This window comes from Cyrtonyx montezumae, unplaced genomic scaffold (genome assembly GCF_038088225.1).
Source record: "Cyrtonyx montezumae isolate F1298 unplaced genomic scaffold, pur_monq_1.0 scaffold_3, whole genome shotgun sequence".
Lineage (NCBI taxonomy): Eukaryota > Metazoa > Chordata > Aves > Galliformes > Odontophoridae > Cyrtonyx > Cyrtonyx montezumae.
Genome location: NW_027072034.1, coordinates 60,225,793 through 60,248,158, shown reverse-complemented (window position 1 = coordinate 60,248,158; position 22,366 = coordinate 60,225,793). Strand labels below are relative to the sequence as shown.

The 22,366-nt window shown below is 39.2% G+C and overlaps 1 protein-coding gene across 1 annotated transcript in view; it reads right to left on the bottom strand.

The window, feature by feature from the left end:
* The window catches only part of URB1 (URB1 ribosome biogenesis homolog), a 42,756-nt gene extending 22,664 nt beyond the window's left edge, over positions 1-20,092 (bottom strand). Inside the window, exons 1-17 of the mRNA XM_065741787.1 lie at positions 19,963-20,092; positions 19,712-19,851; positions 18,495-18,646; positions 16,747-16,879; positions 16,059-16,155; positions 14,995-15,080; positions 14,284-14,409; positions 13,012-13,142; positions 11,834-12,029; positions 10,457-10,594; positions 9,900-10,073; positions 9,114-9,264; positions 6,581-6,703; positions 4,952-5,064; positions 3,641-3,760; positions 1,362-1,478; positions 501-639 (exon numbers count right to left, since the gene is read on the bottom strand). Of these exons, the coding sequence (XP_065597859.1) occupies positions 501-639; positions 1,362-1,478; positions 3,641-3,760; positions 4,952-5,064; positions 6,581-6,703; positions 9,114-9,264; positions 9,900-10,073; positions 10,457-10,594; positions 11,834-12,029; positions 13,012-13,142; positions 14,284-14,409; positions 14,995-15,080; positions 16,059-16,155; positions 16,747-16,879; positions 18,495-18,646; positions 19,712-19,851; positions 19,963-20,092 (2,266 nt within the window). The remainder of the gene's footprint in view (positions 1-500; positions 640-1,361; positions 1,479-3,640; positions 3,761-4,951; positions 5,065-6,580; positions 6,704-9,113; positions 9,265-9,899; positions 10,074-10,456; positions 10,595-11,833; positions 12,030-13,011; positions 13,143-14,283; positions 14,410-14,994; positions 15,081-16,058; positions 16,156-16,746; positions 16,880-18,494; positions 18,647-19,711; positions 19,852-19,962) is intronic.
* Positions 20,093-22,366: the final 2,274 nt, after the last annotated feature.

Here is a 22,366-nt window from a genome sequence, read left to right as displayed (position 1 = left end):
TGCAAATCCCTACACACAGACTGCTACAGCAGAAGAGCTAGCACGTGATGTACAGTTCACATTTGCAGAACTTTCATTTTGCCAACAGGACTGTGTCTGGTCCCAGAAAGCAGAAGAAGCAAAATTTCAGCCGTGAGCTTGTTAGTAACGTTCCCCACGCAGCTCAACACCTTACCTCATGGATGAATGGAGATGAGGAGTCCCATGAGAAGAAATACTAATACACTCAGTTAAAAATTGCTGGTGCAAGATCCTGATGTGATGTTTTAAATACTGCTGAAACAGCTTAACTATGTCAGAAATTATTTATTTGGGAAAAGAGGTAACTTTGTAATTCAAAGTTCTATTTTTGATACTAGCCACACCTAAAAGGCTGAATCCTGTAGACCCTTATTTGCTTAGGACTTCTAAAAGTATCAGTCTTTAGTCTGCCTGAGTAAGGCTAAAAGATTTAGACCCAAGTCTTGGAGCGCTCTGTACCTGAGAGAATCAGCACATACCATCAATGTGAGAGATGGGGATGCTGACATTATCAGAGTCTTGTTTCAACATGTTAACTTGGAGCATACTGGCCTCCTGAACAAGGTCTGCTGCTTTATCTGTGTATGGATAGGGATTTGTCACCAGTTTCAACAGGATCTGTTAAAACAGAGAAAGAAACGTAAGCAAACAGGTTAAGTCCACAGAAACAATGCCTCAAGAAGAACTATGAATTAAAGGTGCTTGAAAGGTCAATTCCCATGTGCTTCTGCAGGAATCTGCTTGTGATTACCACTGTGCGTGGGACACTGTGCCTGATGGAAAAAGAAATGTCCACTGCAGTTTTGCAATCAAAGTACCACAGACTGAGTCCCTGGGGAAACTGTAATGGAAAGGAAGCTCTGGGCATTTAACATCCTGAAAAGTAAACAGGAGACATCAACTTTTCTTGTAAAAGATTACAATTTACTTAGGTCTGAAAATTTTGTCAGATAGTACTACACAGAAAAGAACGTATAAAAGTTATTCCCCAACACAAACATTGTTGATATTCTCCTATCAACAATGCTGTAACAACAATTTATTTTTCTCAATTGAACTTTCCTCCAAACCTTTTCACCCTCCTCCCACCTAAGACAACAAGATATCAGCTCTGTATAAAGCATTACAACCACCACCTTTCTCAGAATTAATTCACCAATCTGAGAGATTTCTCAGCAACAGCAACAAAATAATTAGTTTCCATTAAAAATTATTAATAATATTTTAATGGTTTAATTAATAATTAATAATAATTTTTATTAATAATAACAAAATAATTAGTTTCCATTTCCACTGCTATTCTCAGTATTGTTTATCCAGCTAATTTGAACAGTTGTTACCCTTTCCAAAAACTGAATCACTGCTTCCTTTCTGTCTTCTTTTGTATTATCTAAGTGTCCCAGCCAAATTGAAAGTTCCTTCCATGTGTACTCAAACACTCCGCTGTCATGTAAAACCTGTCCAGAAAAACAGAGGGGAGTAAAAAATAAATACAGATCCTTCTGTATAGCAACTTCACGTTTTCTTGACACACAAACACACAAACTGATGTCAAAGTTGTCTGGACATGGAGCGTTCATTCTCTCCACCTTAGTAAATCTTATCCTTGTTATCTCAAAAGAGTCAGCTTTAAGTGAGCTGTACTTCCCCAGGGCCACACAGTGGCATTACAGCAAGAATGACCCATAAAAAAAAGCCTGTTGAGGGGGGGGGGGTTGAAAACTACAGATGTAACATAAGTGAAAATCACTGCTAAATTAAAGCAAAATCAGCCTACATGTGCTTTGAAGAGTTGCACAGATGGAAAAATAGAAAGAAAATGAACTGCAGGCCATGCCCACTATTCACACAGAAGAGTAAACTTAATCAGAGGTGGTATGGATGGGGAGGTAGACATAACTTTACCACAACATCAGCAGATTTCGAAAAATTTGCTCACTTTCATTGTATGTAATTGAGGCTCCTAAGTGAGACACATAAATGAGGAACTTGGTGACCCTACACTACCTCTTGTGAGAGAAAAGAAAGAGGAATGGCCATCCAAAGAATCCAGATGGCTGGACATTTGAACTGTACAATGGTGTCACTGCCTGTCCCTCACCCTCAGCAACAGATGAAACCTTGGCCAGTTTCCTAACTCCAGCACCAACACTGGATGCCTGAATTTATGTGGGATGAATTCATGCCTTTGTTCCTCCCCTTACCCAAAACACTAAGAGAGCTATCATAGCTCATTTGCTCAATATTTACTCTGTGTATGCCACCAGCAGCTATAAAAATAACACCACTGCTTACATGAAACTGACAGGATAATTCATTTAATGAAGAAAAAAAGATCCACTTTTAAGTAATTCACTATTTTTGGCAGTGTCTCAATATAGAAACACACTTGCAGCTTTCATGAAAACAGGCAGGAACAGAATGTGAAATCCAAAAATATGTCTCTGATTGTAGGGCACAGCGTTGAAAAATAAGCAAAACACACTCATTAGCATCTATTCTTAGCAGTCCTTCTGCTGACATAACTGCCCTAACTTCACTGCTTCTGTCTTCTCTTCAGAGAAAATGAAATGGACTGAAAGCAAAAGAGGAAACAAGAATGAGTCAGGCAACCCACGTCTCTGCTTGGCAAAAGAATCCAAATACACTAGAAAAACTGCACTGGGTAGATTTTGATTGAGATATTCATTACCATGAGACAAAGTTAACCTGCCTTTAACCCCCTGCAGTGTTCAAAGGCAACTATAAACCTATTCAATCACTGTAACTTTGGGTTAGTGGATTGGACATTACAATTGCACCTTGAGATTGAAGCTAAATGTCAAATTTAAATGCAATAAGCTGTCTACATAAACTTGTATGCCACTACTGTTATGGGACACTACACAAGGAGCCCTAGTCAGAGCCTAGAACGCTTTTTTAAGTCTGTCCTTGGGTGTAAAGGAGGGTTGTTAGGTTAGATGTATTTTTAACATAGGTTTCTACCTCTATTTAGATAATTGCAAGATGTTCAGTTTAAAAAATACACTGCAAACAGCTGCTGCTGCCTGGTTGAGATTTGTAGTTGATGAGCATTTCTGAGATGTCAGATCTTTCATACTTAAATGCACCAAAGCAGATTTTAATTCAAATTAGGACAAAAGTATTCCGTGAATCAGAGCTTCTGCACATGGGTGATTTTCAAAGGGCAGAGTAAACTAGATGCATATAAGGCTATAGTAAAAGCGACAAAGTACAGATTACATCCATCAGGTTAGAAAAGAAAGATCAAAACTGATCTTCGCTTGATTTAACAGCAAGACCACTGCAGAGACAAACTACATCACTTCATGAAAGCTGAACACTAAATTGACCCTAGGGGATGAGCAAAGATTAAAGACATTTTTCCTACTATTTCATCAATTGTTGCAGCAAATTCAGTTGATAGCACTTATTTTCACCAAGTATTTAGCTAACAGGTAGTTAGCTTACAGCAATTTCCAAGAACAGTCACAGAAAACAGAAAGAAGACTCTGTTTGACAGGCAACTATGTAGTAAAGGTTTAAGAAAGTTTTTAGAATCTTGAATTCAGACCAATGGAATACAGTAAACATCTTGATATTTCAGATCAAAACTTACCTTGATGATCAGTTTTTTTGTTGAAATCTTCAGATGAGAATGCTTACTTGTAACAAACATTTTCATCAGTAAATAAAATACTGATTTTTCACCAGCTATCTTCTCTGTCTCAGAGATATCCTAAAAGAGAAAAAAATAAAATTCCTCAGCAACACTGTACCGGATTATACTGCACCGAAGCAGTTATATAAAAGAAGTATATTATTTTATAGATATGCCCCAAAATACCAAGGCCAGAAATTAATGACATGAGTGCATTCAGTGAACAAGGAAGATAAGCATGATGGGTTTGTTTTGGGAAACTGAAAAAGAGAGAAGTAGCAGAAACACCAGAAATACAAGGGTCCCAGATAGAAAAACCTTCCCCTCCTCCACAGTCATCCATTGTATTTGTGTTTCTGTTGTCCCCAGGAACTCAGATTTCCTACAAGTACGGTCTGAGTATGAAATATAATTATTTAAGAGACTGAATTTGATTCCCAAAGAAAGGAAAACCATTCAATTCAAAGGGATACTGAACATCAAATGACAGTCCTCCAGCTATGCCCCCTGCTTTTCTCACTGACTTTTATTCGACACGTAAGAACTGTTACCCTCTGTAACACCATCAGATCTGGCTTTTATCTCTTCTGTTGAAACCTATGTGTACTAGAATGCCAAAGCCAGAAGAAAATACTTTAGCTTTTTGACTATTTCTAGTGTTTTCTTTGCTTGCTCTTCACTCTCCCTGCTTATCCTTTATGACCAATTGGATAAGGACAGAAAATCTCAAACAAGGCAGGATCACAGCTACAATATTCATGGGTCCCTCTGCTTCCTCCCAAAGCTAGACTCATACATTTCTCCAGACATCCAAAGCAGGGTCTCTGAAGCTCTTTAATTTTAGAGATCTACAGTAAAGAAGAGAACAGGGACCCTGAAATTTTCTAGAATTACAGAGGAGAGACAACTTTATTAAATGTCAGAATCATCATCAGTGGGAATAAGCATAATGTCTCGCCTCAGTGGTTCATTTCCTTGACCCAAATTCTCATGCTTTTTAAACAATTAGAAACAAGAAAATACTCTCTCTTGCCCTTATGAAGGGCAACAACAGCTGAAGAAACCTTATCCAGCCCTCTCCACAGAGGCAAAAATTACTCTACTTGCAAAAAACCTTTTCAGCTCAGAAAGAGTTCTTTACTGATACTTAGACTTGTTTTATACAAGCATCAACATCTAAAAGAACCAGACTGGGACTAGCTTAAAAGCAAGCAGTGACAGATTTGAGGACAAAGGACTGAAGGAACAAAATTTCTTAAAATTTCTTACCTGTACTCTGAACCAGGCAAATTTATTTGCAGGAAGTTCCAAAGCAACTTTCAGTACATGGTACTGCAGAACATGGGGGACCTCCTCTCGGAGGCCCTGTTCAGTGACAATACCTGAGATTTGAAAGCAACGTAATTAAGTTAACTTTGGAGTATCTTACTGAGATCATCAAGAACACTAATAATCATTCAGGGTTTCAAACCATCACTCTGCAATAAACAGGCAATTTATACACTTCCAGACCATGAGACCTATACACACACACACAAATGTAAAATATTTGGCCTACTTAAAGCTGGAACCCAGCAGGGATTGCTTGCCTCCAGCACAAGCTATTGCTGCTGCACAGGAATATATAATCTCTTCTATCAGTCAGCTACTCTGAAAATCTGTGTCCTATAGGACATCAAGACAGTGGATGAAACAGAGAGCAAAATGTAGAACCTAAGTCAATAACAAATCTTAATTACAGTGTTTATTACAGGTCACAGAACTTTACATTTGTGCCTCTTCATCTGCTTCTTTTGTCTCTGCTCACAAAGACTGCTATGGCATAGCCTCAGAGCTATTCACCTCAAAGGTCACAAAGTCATGCAGAGACCCTCACAGCATGCTCCAAAAATTGACCTGCCCACACTTAAACTGAAGTCTGAGATCAGCTATACAAAGCTTTGGTGTCAGTGTGCTTTTCATCATCTGTATTGCATCTTTGTGGTCCACATTAGAAAGAGAACAAAAGATTCTAAAAAGACAGCATCACATCAAAGTCTAACCAACAGCAAGACAAATAGAATGGTATGAGCTCTTTAAATCACACATTAAGGCAAGGTAGAAAACCATGCTGCCTTTGGAATGTATGTTTCAATCAGGGTGAGGAGAAGGAAGAATAGAACTCTTAGGCTGGAATCTGAAGGGGGGAAGTTTCATGATTAATTTACACCATTGCCTTTCACCAAAACGAATATCCAAGCTCCCTTCTGAGAATGATGCTTTATTTTCCAGCTTTATTATTTAATTATGTAACAAAGAGATATCTGCCTCATGAAAAGATAACCTGCATTCTGTCCACTTTGAAAAAAAGCAGACCAATACACGAAATAAAGGGACAAACAGGATACGCGATTTGGATTTATGTTGTAAGATAGCTTAATTGAGGGGATGTTGTTTTGTTGTTTATTAAAATTCTTTTTCTCCTTACAGACTTTAATTACGGCTTTTAGATAACTCCCATTCTTATACAATCCAGAATTTGGACAACTGTTTGGTGGCCTACTAGCTTTGCTGGCCCACAGACAGCAGCAATGCCCAAACAACAATTTGCTCTCTCCTCCAGTCTAGTTTTAAATGGCTGTATTTATCGTACCACAAGCAGATCTTGCACACAGCCCTTGTATGCAAATCCCATAAACACACACACACCAAGAGGAAGACTACAGTGCAATCTACCACTTTAAACAACTGAGAGTAGCAGAAACAGAAAAAAATACACCAATACAATGAAGAAATCAAAACGAGTTTGTTACAGAAAACAGTCCTTTCTCCTTTCGCCCACAAAGTAAATACTCCCTTCTGCTGCAGACTTTTACAAGTGGACAAAGAATAACAATGTAAAAGAAATACGTCCCATACCTTTCAGCAGCTTGCTAAAATCAAAGTTGCTCCGTGCTACCAAGTGGGGCACAACCTTCTGGTAAAGGCAAATAACCTGAAGCAATGCAGCTTTCAGAAACAGTGTCTCAGCATCATCTGAACCTAAAACAAGAGTTGTGAGATAATTAGCTTATCCTTCCTTCACATCAAGAAAGCACAGCATAGCACCTACATTATCCATTGTGACAATTGCTAATTGTTTACTAATTGTAAATGTCATTACTAATTATGCCAATTTACTATTTCTAGTAGATTTGCCTACGGTTACATTCTCACTAACAAGAAACGGGGAAAAAAAAAGGCAAAAAGAACATATTATGGAATCCTGTTTCTTTTCCCAGTATTCCTGTTTGAATATTTTTTTAAATAAATCAGCTTATTCGGTGTGCGTTTTCAAGCAGATTCTGAAGTGCTCACACATTTGATAGCCTCACCATTTTAACAATCTCTAAAGGAATCCAGTCAGTGCCACTGCTGTTCAGTTTAAAAGTGAAAACAGAATAAAAAGGTGAAGGGAGGGATGGTCAGGCTGCTGGTTTAGGGGACACTATTTTTACGTAACGTCAGGTAGGTTTAAGTGAGGTAGGGCACAAGCCAATACACTTATTTATTAGTTTAATTAGAGGTCTCTTCCTTTACTTTCCCTCTTTCAAAATAATGCTTTCTCAAAGCATTCTTTCAACAAAAGCTCAATAGCAAATACTCGTATGAGAGAAAGGCCAACCCCTAATAAGGCAGCCATTTACATCTTAAGAGAATTTATTTCAGCAGCTAAGTACTCTTTTAGTTTATGGTGCAAGGATGCATAAAAACTATTTGTTATCCAGTTACTAATGAAAGGAAGCAAATTAACCACATTAGCCACATTTTTTTTAAACACTTATTTTTTCCTGAGGGCTGTCCTTCAGGGAGTCATGAAGAGCTGGATGGATGCCACGTGTAAATGTTGTCACTGCTTGTTCAAGTCTCAACATTCAGAAAAAGTTGTCAGTGTGCAAATAAAGCTGCAAACAGTGAGCTGAGAGTATTTTCATTCTATCAGGAAGAGAAACTAAAGCTACAGTTCTTTAAAAAATAGCTATTCCACTACTTTTAGCAGGCAATCCACCAGTAAGTAGCCTTCGAGTGTCAGCACTGAGGAACAATTTACTGCCTAAAGTCACAGACAGAAGGACAGACTCTGAAGAGTTCTCTGCTACGGAAAATCTCAGTGTGGAATATGTCCTGTCAAGGGCACAATGCTGTCTGTAGATTTATTTTCAGTCTAAGTAAACCACTGCAGGCTGCTAGCCAAGCTGCAGAAGACTAAAAATTTCAGTTTCCTGAAATGAGATTATGAAACAAGTCCTTTGGTAAAGAGAATGTTTTTGTGAGAATAAAACCGAAGCCTTCACCTCCAAGGACAGAAGGTTCTGTTCTTCTTCTGGCACTTAGGTATTTCCACTCCTGTGTAACAGCAACACAAGGATTTGTGCAGCCACAGTAACCAATTGCTTCACAAAGTTTTCTCATGGTTAGGTAACATGGCCAAACTGAAATCATTCCAAGTTATTCTTCAAACAGAACAGTTTTCCTGCCTGTTATATTATGTCACAGCAAAGCACAGGAGGTTTGAAGACAGGAGGGTTCTGTTCAGCAAAAGGTATGAAATCCTGCATCTGAGGAAGAACAAACACGACACTGCGGGCCCCCCCAGCTGGAAAGAAAGGAACCTGTGGGTGCTGCTGGTAGACATTAGCTCAGCATGGGTCAGCAATGTGTCCTTGCCACAAAGAATGCAAACATTAGGTGAAGCGTTGCCAGCAGGCTGAGGAAGGTGATCCCTCCTTGTCTATTCAGCACCGGTGAGGCCACACCTAGAATGCTTTGTCCAGTTCTGGGCTCCCCAGTGCAGAACAGATATGGAGCTACTGGAGAGAGCCCAGAGAAGAGCCACAGAGTCTCTGATAAGGAAAGGCTGGAAGAGCTGGGACTATTTAACCTACTGAGGGGATGAAAACCAAAACACGGTGCCAGGCTCTTTTCAGTGGTGCTCAGTAGCAGCATAAGATACAAAGGATACAAACTGAAACAGAGTAGGTTCTGTCTAAACCTCAGGAAACAATCTTTCCATGAGGGTGATGGAGCACTGGCACAGGACGCTGAGTCTCCTCCTTGGAGATCTTCAAAATCTGCCTGCATATGGGTCTGGGCTCTGTGCCTAGGTGAACCTATACGAGCAGGGGGGTTAGTTCAGATGATCTCAAGAGGTCTCTCTCAACCTCAACTATTCTGTGATGCTGCAGCAGCAAGGAGACACACTGCAGCAACACTGGCCTTTATGACAGACTGTATTTTGGGCAACTCTGACAAGTCAGAATTAAACTGCCTGAAGAACTGACCAAAGTAAAGCTGAGTAGTAAATGCATGAGTGACATCCAGATTCTGATGAAGTTAACTATCTTACATTAGATGAGAATTTCACAATATCCACGCATGTGTAAGATGTGATGACTTCACCTGCTTTGCCTACCATGTTGTTCAGCAACTTCTGCCATCTCAGTCATTTCCTCTACAGTAGACACAGCAGTTTCATTTTTCTCCTCTTGTCCATCTTGTTGTTCCTTCCCTTGCTTCAGAAGAGACTGCCAAACAGCTACTATATTGTTCATGTCTGGTAAAAGCTAGAAGCAAAAGGAGTAAATTGCATTAGCTCTCCTGTATGAGACAAAGCCACTCCAATGCAAATATTCAAAACCAACCAACATGACAATTGTCTGTTCTTCATAGTTTGCAACTGACCTTCTATGCAATCTATAAAAGATCTGAAATCAAGTAGTACACTTTCAAATCTACAGAACTTAAATACATGAAAAAATATTTTATTGAAAAAGATTCCTGTAAAAAAACAATTTAGGTTTTTTCTTTCTTCCTAGTACTCTACAATCAACACAAATGCTACCTCATCTAAAAGCTTCTAAATCTGAATGAGAAATGCTGGCTCCAGTTTACCCAAACCAGGGTAAACTTACCTGAGTCTTGACCGAGTTCAATTGCTCTTAGAATGTGTTTGCTGCAGTTAAGTGCCAATGTCATATGTTTGACAATAAAATTTTATTCTTGTTTCCATCAGCCAGCTTTGTTAGAAAATGTAGTCTACTATGACATCAGTTATCAACATTTAAAGCACAGCTTCCTCCCCTGATGAAAGACACTATCTTCTCGTTCCCAAGCCATAACCACTTAGGGAAAAAGTACACAGAAGTAGTTACTTGCCACATGACCCATGTTAGACCTGAACTGTCTTTTCACTTCATACCTTGCTGATGGCTTCTCTGAAGAGCTGTACAAATTCCTGCATTACTGACACTGAGTAGATTTCTGACTTTTGCCAAGTCTCTTCATTCAAGCAGTACTCAATATTCTTCAAGGCTCTTTTCAGGACCATTGACAGCAGTGACAGCACGCTGTGCTTCACTGCTTTGCTGGATAACTATAAGGCAAAATTGCATTAATGACATTTCAGTCCTTCCTCTTAATGCTTTGAACATTCTCTGTACTCCGAATATATGCTAACAAATTAATTACTAATTTTACAGTGCAGAAGAGAACTTGTAGGTTTTCAGATTCCCAACCCAAACTGTTCGTAAGCACTGGAAAAACTGGTGCTTGCAAATGCCTACTGGAAGCAGTATCAACAGGTTTTAACTGATGCAATACAAAATCAGGTCAACATGCTTCACCACACCAGCTTTATGCTGGAATGGACAATAAGCAACATATAACCAACTTAAGAAACTTCTTGGGTGATCACACACTTTAATAAAATAGCATTAAGTAGGACAGAAAATCCACTGAAAAATAAACTGCTCTTACATTTAGCCCTTGGGTGAACGTTGTTTTATTGCAGACTGCAGGGACTGTTGTTACCATCACCACAGAAAGCAACCTTGGAAGAGGAATAAACTCCAAAGTCTTAAAAGAATTGGAAATCTCCGGCTGAGCCTCATAGATCTGAAATAAAAATAACAATTTAATCAAAATTGACAGTTGGGGAGCTAGCAGCTTCCTCTGAGGAACAATACAAAAGAGCTTTAATTTTTCAAAAGCACAACAGCACTAAATGTCAAATTTTATTCACTATGCTACAGAGCAACCCCCACAGACTCATATTCAACAGAATGGAACTTCTGTACATAACCTGCGGCCCCGCTAAAAGCTGATATACATCTGCTTCTCACTGATCTTAAGCTAAAGCACAGAGGCCAAGGAAGACTTAAAAAGGACAAAAGATTTTGCTAGCTGAGCTTCTGAATTGCTATATCTCAAAAAAAAAAAAAAACAACGGTATAATCAATGTGATACTTCCTACAACTTTTTACACCAATTCCTCCTTTCCTGGTTTAGCTAGATGTTTATACAGTCTCCTGCTCTGAGAATGGCTTTTTAGCAAGTGACCTTCCAACTCCATTTACACTTCTTAAAACAACTGAAGCTCTGGGTCATTTCATTTTCCTTAGCACCCACAGAAAATAGAATGCCATTTCCCCCTCTCCATTTACTAACCTCAACATTAACAGCATCCTGTTGCATCTTCCCTAACAAACCTACAGTAATTGATGGTGTTATTTCAGACCAATTAAGTCCTTCCTGCTTGACTCACTTAAACCTTCATCACTTAACTTCCTCACTGCTTGTTTAAAACTATTATTTACAAAATTTTGTGTCTGCCTTTTTAGTGATTTTAATAAACCCTCCTAAAATGCTGTCATTTACAGCTGTGAACAAAATTTATCTTCAGACATGTGAGTTCCTTCCAATACAGAACACCTGTCCGTAGAACAAAGAATTTCACTCTCTGATCTTCAATTTATGTCCTTACTCCTTTCAGCGAAATCCTGTTACTTTCTCACTAGGAAAATTTTGTCTAAGTTCAAAAATTCAGTTTATATCTAACATAACCAAACTACAAGTTGACTAGATCCTGTAATAAATTTTACACAACAATGGCAGAACATGGAAGGCATTATAATCTCTTTCTGTAACAGCAACAAAGGCAAGTTTCCCAATCAAAGACCCTTTGCTTTTCTCTAGGTTAGGAATATTTGACTGCATCATTACTATCATGACTTTGTGTAATTCTACACTGTTGTTTAACCAAAACAACTTCAACTTTTAGAGGAATAATAAAAAAAAGAATATTGGAATTGCATCTTTCTGTGTAGAAGCAGTATGCGTGATTCATACTCCTACCTTTTTGAGTAACTTCATATTGTCCATCCAAGCTGACTTCAGTCTAGGAACAAAGGAATACTGGGTCTCCTTGAAGTATCTATTCAGTAGATCTGGACATACTTTAAGGATATTCACCACGAGATCAGCAACCATTTCATCTTCTGTTGCAGTTTTTAAACCAAGCAGAAAGCGCAGAAGCACTATATTTCCTCCCCTATTGAAGAAAAAAAAAGTTTTAACAAAAGAAATCCCTACTCCAACACGCCACACACGATTCTAACTCTGCAGCTCCAAATTAACACTGCAATGCAAAAAGGCAATGGGGAAAACCCAAGGCAAGACATTTGAAAATATAAATAAAACTTCTGAGCTTATATTGAGAAAAAAAAACGAATTTATCTCCAACTTTTTTTCCTCATCAACAGTGCTTTTAACTAAACACTATGTTTTAGGATAGTCTAATCAAACTTCACAAAGCTAAGGATACAGAATTACAGCTTAGTATTAAACCTGGAAGCATTACACAGTCTTTAACTGCCCACCTCCTACCTCGCCTTTTTTCTTTTTTCTTCACTGCTCTAGCACAGGCTCATCCTATAACAGCTCCTCCATCGAATTACAAGAGTTTAGATTGGTCTCCTCATTAGTCATAATCTTAGTGTACATTTATTTTAACTAGTTACTCAATGGAAACATTAAGGTAAAGAAATGTTTCCAGATGGTGTTGCAGACCAAATTTTGGCACTTCTGAAATCAACACTGACATTTTGCCAAAACCTGGGATAAACCACATTTAGTTCCACCAGGAGTAAATTATTTTACCATCATCTGGTACACCACAGCTTTGGAATTTTATTCTCACAGCCAAAATCATATCTTAAAGTAACAGATTAGGTATCTAGTTATTTATGGAAAAGGCTCAGAATAACAGGAGCACTACCTCAAAGTCCCTGTGAGTAAAGCAGAGTACTCTCTAGTAAGTAAAGGTATAAGGAAATCCAACAGTTTTTATTGGGAAGTTAAAAATTAAAAAAAAACACAGGAATGAACTTCTCTCTTCTGCCATAAGTTACAGAGAGAGAAGCAGAATTCAGCAAAGTTAACTTGCAAAGTCCTGGAAAAGCAGACAAGGTAATTAGTGAAACCTGTCTTGTAGCACAAAGCATACACACGGTTTCAGCTCACTGGTGACCTACCTGCCAGAAGTTCCAAGACTTGGATCATAGAAAGTAATGCCATGTTTCAGAGAACAGCAGAGGTCCATTAAGAAATTATGAACAAGTTCTCGTACCATCGCCTTTCCCACCTCTTCAGAACCTTGAGTTACCTATAAAAATTAAAAGGGAATTAAAAATGACATGATTTTCAGTACAGAAGAAAATCTTAGAGCAATTTCTCTCTTCTGTAAGCTTTACAGAGCTCCTTTGATAAAGGAGTATCAAAAGAAAGTTTTGTTTGGTTTCAGATTAAAAAGAAAAGTTTTGGTGTCTGTATTAAAAATATTAAATATTAAGCTATTTTCTTTTCAAGGAAAGAAAACACCCCAAACTTATGTGTATTGTTCAGGGCATTACTAACCTAGGACTTTTTGTTCAGAAGCCAGACAATATAGACAGAAATGTGAAGCTAAAGAAAAGTAGCAATATGTAATTTATATAAACTGGGGCAAGGCCATCCTGGGACTGAGAAGAATAGGAAATAAACTTCAATCTGAAAGAACAAACTTTCAGGCTCTCAGTGCAGATTCTTTCTGAGAAAGTTTGGAAATACTAAAACAAAGTCATCAAAGCCTTCAACATAGGTGAAAAAGCACCCATATGTTATTTGGGCCAATTTGGCACAAGATGGAACAACATTAATATGGGACAAGAAAGATGGGTGGCTAACACTGCACTGAACTTATCAATGGTACAGGGAAAGGAGGTGGGGCATGAACATACAATCATCATACAAAAATGGCAGAATTAATCAAATGTCTGTACCAATCAAAGAAGAGAGGAAAAAAAAAAAAAGGTGAATCCCTGTTCCATTGACCTTTTACATTCAAGACAATGCAATATTCCTATAAATGAACCTCTGACAATTGCTGTTGTGAGCTGCTGTCGATAATTGTAACTGATGATTATAATTACTCCAAAAAAGCTATCATTATTCCAAATAGTTGTTAACAACATATCAGTAACGGAATGGCATAGGTATAAACATCCAGTTGAGGAAGTATAAGAAGGTAGTTCTTCAGTGTTGCAAGATTTGATGAAAAAACGTTTCTAAAGATCAAGTGATAATGAAGACACAGATGAAAAGACTGCAACCAAAACTCAGTGGAAGCGCAGAAAGTCACTCTTGCTTTCCATCAGGCTTACAGCCATGCCTTAGACAATCCCACAATGAAAAGGAAAAAAAAATAAAACCTCAAGAGACTACAATATTAAGAAAAATTAAACTGTAACCTATTTAAGTTACCACACCTTGGAATCCCTAGAGCTGACATCAGTAATCCCATTCCATCGGTAAAGTGAAGCCACATGATTCAACACTTCTGCGGTAAAGAAGCGCACCTTCTGGGTTTTGGTAATATTTTTATTTTGAACCACCTGAAAACAAAGAGGAAAAAAATTAAAAAAAAAAGAAAAAAAAACCAACACCTCTTCTATTTATTTAATGTTAACAAAAATAACGTCAACTTAGCAACATACTTCACAAAATACTTTTCTCTCCTGGAAACAAGATTGTATGTAGTAACATAGCTCATAGCCAACAAATCTAGGACCTCTTTGTTTCAGCATGAGGTGCATCCATTGAAGGACTACTCCCATTAGAAGCATTAAGACTACAGAATTTTTGACCTTCAGGCTTAGCATCTGCAACTGCAACCCAAAACAGTAGGAGTCTGGTGGACACCACATACTACAGATGAGCTGAAATCAGCATTTAAGTAGTAGTAATGTGATGACTTCCTTTCAAAGAGGACATTAGGAAGACCTAAGCTTTAGTGCTGCAGTGCTGAAACAGCATTACTGCCAACCTCAAAGGTATCATCAGCAATGGACAGACTGACAAACTTGTCACAGAAAGGTGCCAACATCCTAAGGAGCTGTATATTTTAAATTAAATGTCTACAAAGCTGTATCCAGAGCAAAGAAAACAGAAGACAAAGTAGTTTCAAGGGTATACTATACCTTAGTTTTTAGTGTGGAGAGCAAAAGATTAACAGTAGAAACTCTGTCTTCCTTTATTCCAGAACGAAAAATAGCTGGAATGAAATCTAAGAAGACATTTCAAATATTTAGTAAAGATGTGAAAGCTATTTTCATATTAAAATGCTTCAGAGAATTCATATCCATTTCTCTTCCATGTCATACTATTGACTTTGCTGTTACGTTAAGAATGACCCAAAAAGCTGCAATAAGAGTTCAGAAGGATGATGTGTCTGTAACCAGTGACAAACAAGTAATGCTGCCAAACCAACTCTGAGCATAACTAGCTAAACTGCCAACTCAGTTATTAACACTTTCTGCAACAGTGTCTGTCAACTTCTAATGCATTTCACATCTCAATGTGATGTGTAGTGTTTAAACTTGAGTGAATAATGGGGCTCAGAGAGTAGTGTAAATAATAGAAGTTAGTAATTATGGCCTAGTTTCGCTCCCTCACTGTGGGAACTGCTGCCAACTAATGAATACTTCTCGATCCTTTCTGAATTCTTTCATAATTGTACCAAAGGTCACAACTGAGGAATATCAGAAGTAGTTTTCAAAACACTACATCAACAAGAGTTTTACATTTAAACTCAGCACAGGATCAAGTCTTCATTAAAAGTCAGTAGGATTTGACTTTCAGGATCCTACTCTTTGTCGAGTGAGCTTGACCCTCCTCTGTGAGAGACATGGGCTTGACTCCCACATAATGCCTTCATAAAGGATGTTACACTGGTTTCCTGAATCAGACAAAAAGGGAGTAAAGTCTAAGGAAGTAAAACTGAGCTGTCCTTCATGACAACAGAAAGAACCTTAAAGTATATTCAGTCTTTATCTTTAATGCTATAACGCTCAAAAAACCTACTACTGTGTTAACAGCAAGCCCAGAGGCCACGTAGGCTTTTTCTGCTTACTAATTCTCTGGCATCAGAATTTGCACTACATTTTCTCCTTTTTAGATCTGTTCCATCAAAAGCTTTCTATTTTTGCAAAAGCTTTTGCTTAGCTTATATATATATAAATATATATAAGCAATTATGAAGTACCTTTTAATTCCAGCACTTGTATCAAGACTGCATTGTCACCAGCTATTAAGAAGGAAAGAGCAAACTGAATATAGGCCATACGGACATCAGGTCTCCCCTGTGAGAAAGATAAAATGCAGTGTTGACACATAGATTGTACACAACTGCAACAACTGATCGTCACTGTAAGTACTATAAGCAAATAAATTAAGCAACTTCCACAGACAAATTACATGAAGCCACGTACATGTATTTATATGCAACACACCTGCAGTAAATGTAAATTTTAAAAACTTTTTGCATTAAATAGATCACAGGTCATTCAAGTTAGAATCAAATATGAAAGTGTCTCTTTCACTTCTCAACAGACAGAACAGACTATAAAATTAAGAAGAAGAAACAGTTATTTTCAGACCATACCCTTGTGTTTACATCACTGAACTGCTTGGTAAAAATACTCGTCACTTAAATTTGTCACTGGGTGTACTGGAAACTCATGCTCTATGGACCAGTTCTGCTGCCAATTTGAAACAACCAAGAGGCATTTCAGCCTGACTCAGCACAAGAAGGAAGGGGTACATTTATGCAGATGAAAATATGGCAAAGGAGACTTTGGCAACAGTTTAGTTTTAAATACTCGGCAGAAGAAAACTGATAAAGTCAATAAATAGCATTTCATGGTGCACACAGGGACAGCTGTTTAATTTACCTTCTTATCTCGTTTTTTCACTAATCCAGGCAGAAACTTGTTATTGAAATCAAAATGGCTAAACACATCCCTTGCAGTATCTGGCCCCTGAGCCACCATTGCTGACAACAGGGTAAGGCACACTCGGCTCATCCTGAAAGGAAACAGAGGAAAACTTGCAGGTTATTTCCAGAATGATAGTTATGCAAACCACCAAATGAAGAGATTAAGTGTAAAGAAAGATGATTTTTAAATAAAATAAATTATCCCACTCCACCTCCATCAACCATCAAAGTCTTCAGAATTTTCAGGCATGAAGCAGTCATCTGAGTCAGCTCCAACAGGAGCAACCAAGATAGCCATTAGCAAAGTATTCCCTCTCATGCTGCAGTTGACGGAAGCTTTAACTGAATAAGTAACTGATTACATGTATGAATGTCATGATACAGATTTAGGTAAAACACGTTATTACATTATCTACAAGGAATTTTGTTGCTTTTTTATAAGCAGCTGATTTTTCCAAGCATATTTTTTTGGGCGGAGAGCTCAGCCCTGAAAATGCTTATGCACTCTTCTGCCACAAGCACATCCACAGAAGCTGCACCTGATAACGAAGAGAAGAACCTGAACTGCAGAGGCCAAATAGGGACTGTCATTTTTTTCTGTTTTAGCTGAATGACGGCAGTTCTCGTGTGTTTAAGTCTGCAGTACAAGAACCATGTTCTTGTCCTTAAACTAAATCCCATGATTTACATTCAGTTTTGATTCTTGCTCACTGACTAGTGGGAAAAATTGCCTGGAAAACTAGAAGAGAAATAAAAATAAACAAAAGCATTATTTAAGCAGTGATAACGGTAACTGGGTAAAGGGGGAAGATGAAAGCAGGGAAGAGGGAATGAATATTTATATCCTCAAATAAACTTTTCAGTATGGGCAGTTTCATTACTGAACAAAGGATACTACCTTTAATCTGTATTCTTCCCTGTGCAGGTTCTAGAAGGATTTCTCCAAAAGCTGTAGTTTAAATTATTTATAAGAAATACAGGTCTTGCTCAGTTTCAAAATTTATTTTACAATATACTACTCTCATATATTTGGGATTTTATGTACAGTTAAAATGCTTGTTGCAGTAAGATGATCTCAGTGGTCTAGGAAGTGTGGTCACGACCACACAACTGAAAGGCAGAAAATACTCCCCTAATGCTGGCCTGTACAAAGACCAGAAGGGTGGCCTTGGACAAGTCAGCTTCTCACTGCCTTCTGTTCAGGGGTATGGAGCAAAATCTACTAGTCTGCCCCACAGACAATGAACACGTGGAATGTTTGTTTAGATCAGACTAGATAACAAGAGCATCCCAATCAACCTTAGATTTAAAGGACAAAAGAGATTAGAGGAAAAAACAGTACAAAGGGACAAAAAAACCATCATCTATTAAAAAGATTCACAAATCGGGCAGCATGAAAGCGGTAAGACTGAAGATACCATCCATCTAACATCTTTTCAAGACAGGCATAACCCAGGAAAAACATAGCCTCGTACAAGTACCATATAGCATCAGACTGTGTATCATATTGGAGCTTTCACTTTACAAAGGCTTCCACATGCAGCTGTTTTACAAAATGTAGAACAATATCATTCAATAAAGGTAGATTATTAGGAATAAGTTAAGTTGAATTCTGCAATATTGTACTTCCGTACAAGACCTGGACAGTCCCTTAGGACCACTTCATGGCAACTGATTCTCTGCAAAAGGATAGAGAAGACTCACCTGTGATTTTCAGAATACAGAGCAGCATAGACCAATTTAATGTAGCTGTGAATCAACCTCTTGACTATGTTTGTTCCCACAACAGAAAAGTGGGAGAGGTCACTGGCTGTTCTCAGTAAAATAGCTTCCAGGGCTTGGAAGATTAATATCATCTGTAAAATGAAAATGTGTTAGTATTTGCCAATATCGGGTTTCAAGGGCTTGAAAATATTACCTGGGCAAACAGTAAAAAATGCAATTAAAAAAAAATCCAATCACAAGAGAAAAACTAGTAATATGAAAGCAAAATTAACTTCCGAGTTCTCTCCCAAATCAATGCTTCCTTTTCTAAAGGTCTAGTTCTGAGGACATTAATCTTCAAGGATGCCCCTATAGAGTACTACATTAAAGACACATTGGACTTCATGATTTTGAAGGTCTTTTCCAACCTGAGCAATTCTATTCTACTCTATTCTATGAATCCAGAGCCCATGCTGCATGGGGACTGAATTCATTACTAGTTCATTGTATTCACTATTCATTATTATTTTTATTCAGTATTAGCCTCCATTAGTAAAAGGATTTTGAAAATAGCAATAAACTGAACATGGTTGCCATGACAGAGGTGGACATTACAGAGAAATGACAGAAATGACAATCTATTGCAAAGGCAATAGTCTGGCTATTAAAACAAACACAATCAGATTTTATGTTGAGAGCAGACTTCCATCAGACTACTTTTTTGTTTGTGTAATTGCTGTTAGCCCCTCTAATTCACAAACAGTCTCTTGGTATCATTTGAAGGGCTGTAAGAGCCTGATTTTGGATGGTCTCGCATATCACCATCTGAGAGGGTGGTGTGGTGCTGGCACAGCTGCCCAGAGAAGCTGTGGTGCCCATCTCTGGAGGCACTCAAGGACAGGTTGGATGGAGCCCTGGGCAGCCTGAGCTGGTGGGGGCAGCCCTGCCTAAAGCATGGGTTGGGGCTGGGTGGGCTTTGAGGCCCCTTCCAACCCAAGCCATTCCACAGTTCATTCTACGATTCTATGATTATTAAATACAGGTACATCTTTGCATTGGAAAGGGCTTCTCCTACTTGATCAATGCTTCTGCTACTGTGATTTCCAACAACGTGGTTGTTATCAGTTATAGATCCTGCCAAGCATTTCTTTGGCATGTCAGCTCCCAGCCAGGTCGGGCTGCACCTCACCAAAACACAAAACCTACGGACGACTTACTTCGCTCTCAGGCTTCCTCTCCCCATCCAGCAGCTTGAAAATTTCAGCGCACTCCACCGAAATCTTGACGTATCCCTCCACGACATCATATACTTCGGCGGACGGCAGCGCCTTCGCCGAGGAGATGAAGGTCTCCAGACCTGCAAGAAGGGAGTTCCACCTGGAGGGCACCTCCCGCTACGCGAGGAGGGAACACGCGCTGCCGGCGCACGCCTTCACCCCACGGAGCCCACCACCCGGCCCCTCCTCACCCTTCCCGGCAGTGGCAGGGTCCCGCAGCAGCGCCTTGAAGCGGGCGCCGTTGAACTCCCGCTCCTCGCTGCGCGCTCGCTTGGCCGCCGGCGGACCGGCCGCAGGCACGCCGCGCCGCTTGGCCGCCATGCTGCTCCCACCGCCCCGGAAGCGGCGATGGCGGCCGCGCAGCGCAGCGCCGCGCCCCGGCAGGAAGCGGCGGGCTCCTCCGTTCAGAGGGAGAGTGGCTGCGGGCTGTTCAGTTAGTCTGTAAAACACTATCAGTGGGTTATTATAGATGATGAGAATCCTTTATTTCACGCTACCGTTTTCTTGAAAAAGAGCTGAAGGTGTGCAGATGTAAAAATGCGTCTGAAATTGGAAGGGGTTGTGCACAGAAGGTGTTGATAGTACCTCCCGAGTGACTTATGGATTTTTCGATTTACAAGCCTGATTACTATAGTAATACCAAATTTCTTCGAACATCCAGTCGAAGAATACTACCACAAAATGCCTGCAAACATTCTTTTATTTTCCATTTTAAACAATTCTTTCCCCTCACAGCCTGAGTAGCTGCCACGGGATTTAATGAAGATGCTGAAGAAGACTGTTAATTTCACTTCAAACCAGACTCCTTCCATGTGATTGTCTTCGTGTCCTCTGAGCCTGCACCCTTTCCTTTCTCTGGCACAATTATAAAAATTTTCCTTGCCAGAGCTTGCTTTTTGGCAAGCACCAATCATGAAGGCCTGATGAGACATCTGGCTGAGACAGTGTTCATCCACCCTGTTATGCCTGCATTTTTAGGAGATAGAAGCAGCAAATGACTCAAGCATTAATTTCTGAGCTGATCAGTTTTCAGTAAATTGAAATATATTCCTTTGATTCTTGCCAAATGAACGTGTAATCATATCCAAGATACACATTGCCCCTTTGGCATTTGCTAATCTGAAAAATAATCCCCAATTCCTCACAAGAACTTTAGCTCTTGCCCAAGACCAATGAACTCCAGATACAGAATTAAGTGAGCCAAGTGACCCTCTCCTGCCTTAGCCATAATTTAACTTCAGAAGCATTTGCTGGCTTGAACAGTGCCTTGTGTAACAAGCACCTGCTCTACAGTCCTGCTTAGCTTGCCTTTTCTTCTCAAATTTGAGCATCACTCCTAGCTTAGGATCCTTTTTCATGCAATACTGACAAGAAAATTTATTTTGTTAGGTTCTCATTGCTAGCCTCACGAAGGTCTATCTTCAGGTTCCAGCCATAAACTCTCCTGTCCTGCTCACCCACCCACCACCTCCAGCTTTAGCCATAGCTCAACAATATGTGCTATGGCAGACCTCAAGGTTAGGTTTGTTATTTTTAACATATTTCTTAGCCATGTCCTGGTGAACCCTTGCTAAATTTCATGGTTTACAGAACTATTTCATAAAAAATATTCTTTTTCTTTTTTTTTCTCTAAAATTTCAAGTTCCTGCAAACCTGAACTAAAAGATAAGCTGTTTAACAGATCTTTCAGCCTGTTGAAACTGTGGCATAGGATCACAGAGGGAGAGACAATGAATGCTGCTAAGAAACTGGTTAAGCATCAGACCCCCTTCTTCAACAGTTCTGCTTGAAAGGAGTATTCCCAACAGCACCCAGTGTCACCACTTCTTCCCTACTACCCTTCCACTGATCATCTCAGGACCAACGCATATATATGGAGTCAGAGAGACTTCAGAGCTTGAATTACAGAAGTTTAGAAACAAGAGTTCTGGGTGATGCACTAGATTCAGGTTTGGACTCAGGAACTGCATGGATAGGCTGGTCTGAAGTAAAAACCCTTGTGAAACTGCCTCACAAGGCCAATGCCTCTCTGGCATAAGCAGTTACAGCAATTTAGTAAAACATCTTTTGATCCTGAAGTTGAAAAACAAAATGTTCTCTCCTCCTCCAGTCTTTTAGTTGTTTCACCACAGCAATACTTTTCTGAGTAGTTAAAGAGGTGCTTTTTAAAACCTGACTAATGACAGCTTATCTTCCCTACCATTACACTAGAGCCCTATCGATATCAAAGGACCCAACTTGCCTGCAGCATCAGCAGCATGAACATGCATTAGCATCAGGCTTTTGAGCCAGAGCACAGGATGAGTCAGGAATCAAGCTGTTTTCCCAGATGCTGAAGATGGATGTAAAGACTGAACAAGAAAGGAGGAGGTTAGAAGAGGGAGAAGGTCAATGAGCAGGCTGAGGTGAGCTAGCATGGCTGAAAGAAGCCATGGGTATCTATTCGTACATAACTGAAGAAATCCTGTGTTTAGTTCAAGATATAGAACAGAACCTTTGTCACTGCAGGCTAGCTACAAACAGAGACACAAAGTGGATAGCTTCCACTAATACTGACATCTTTACCACCTTCCACTCATAGAACAATATTCAACT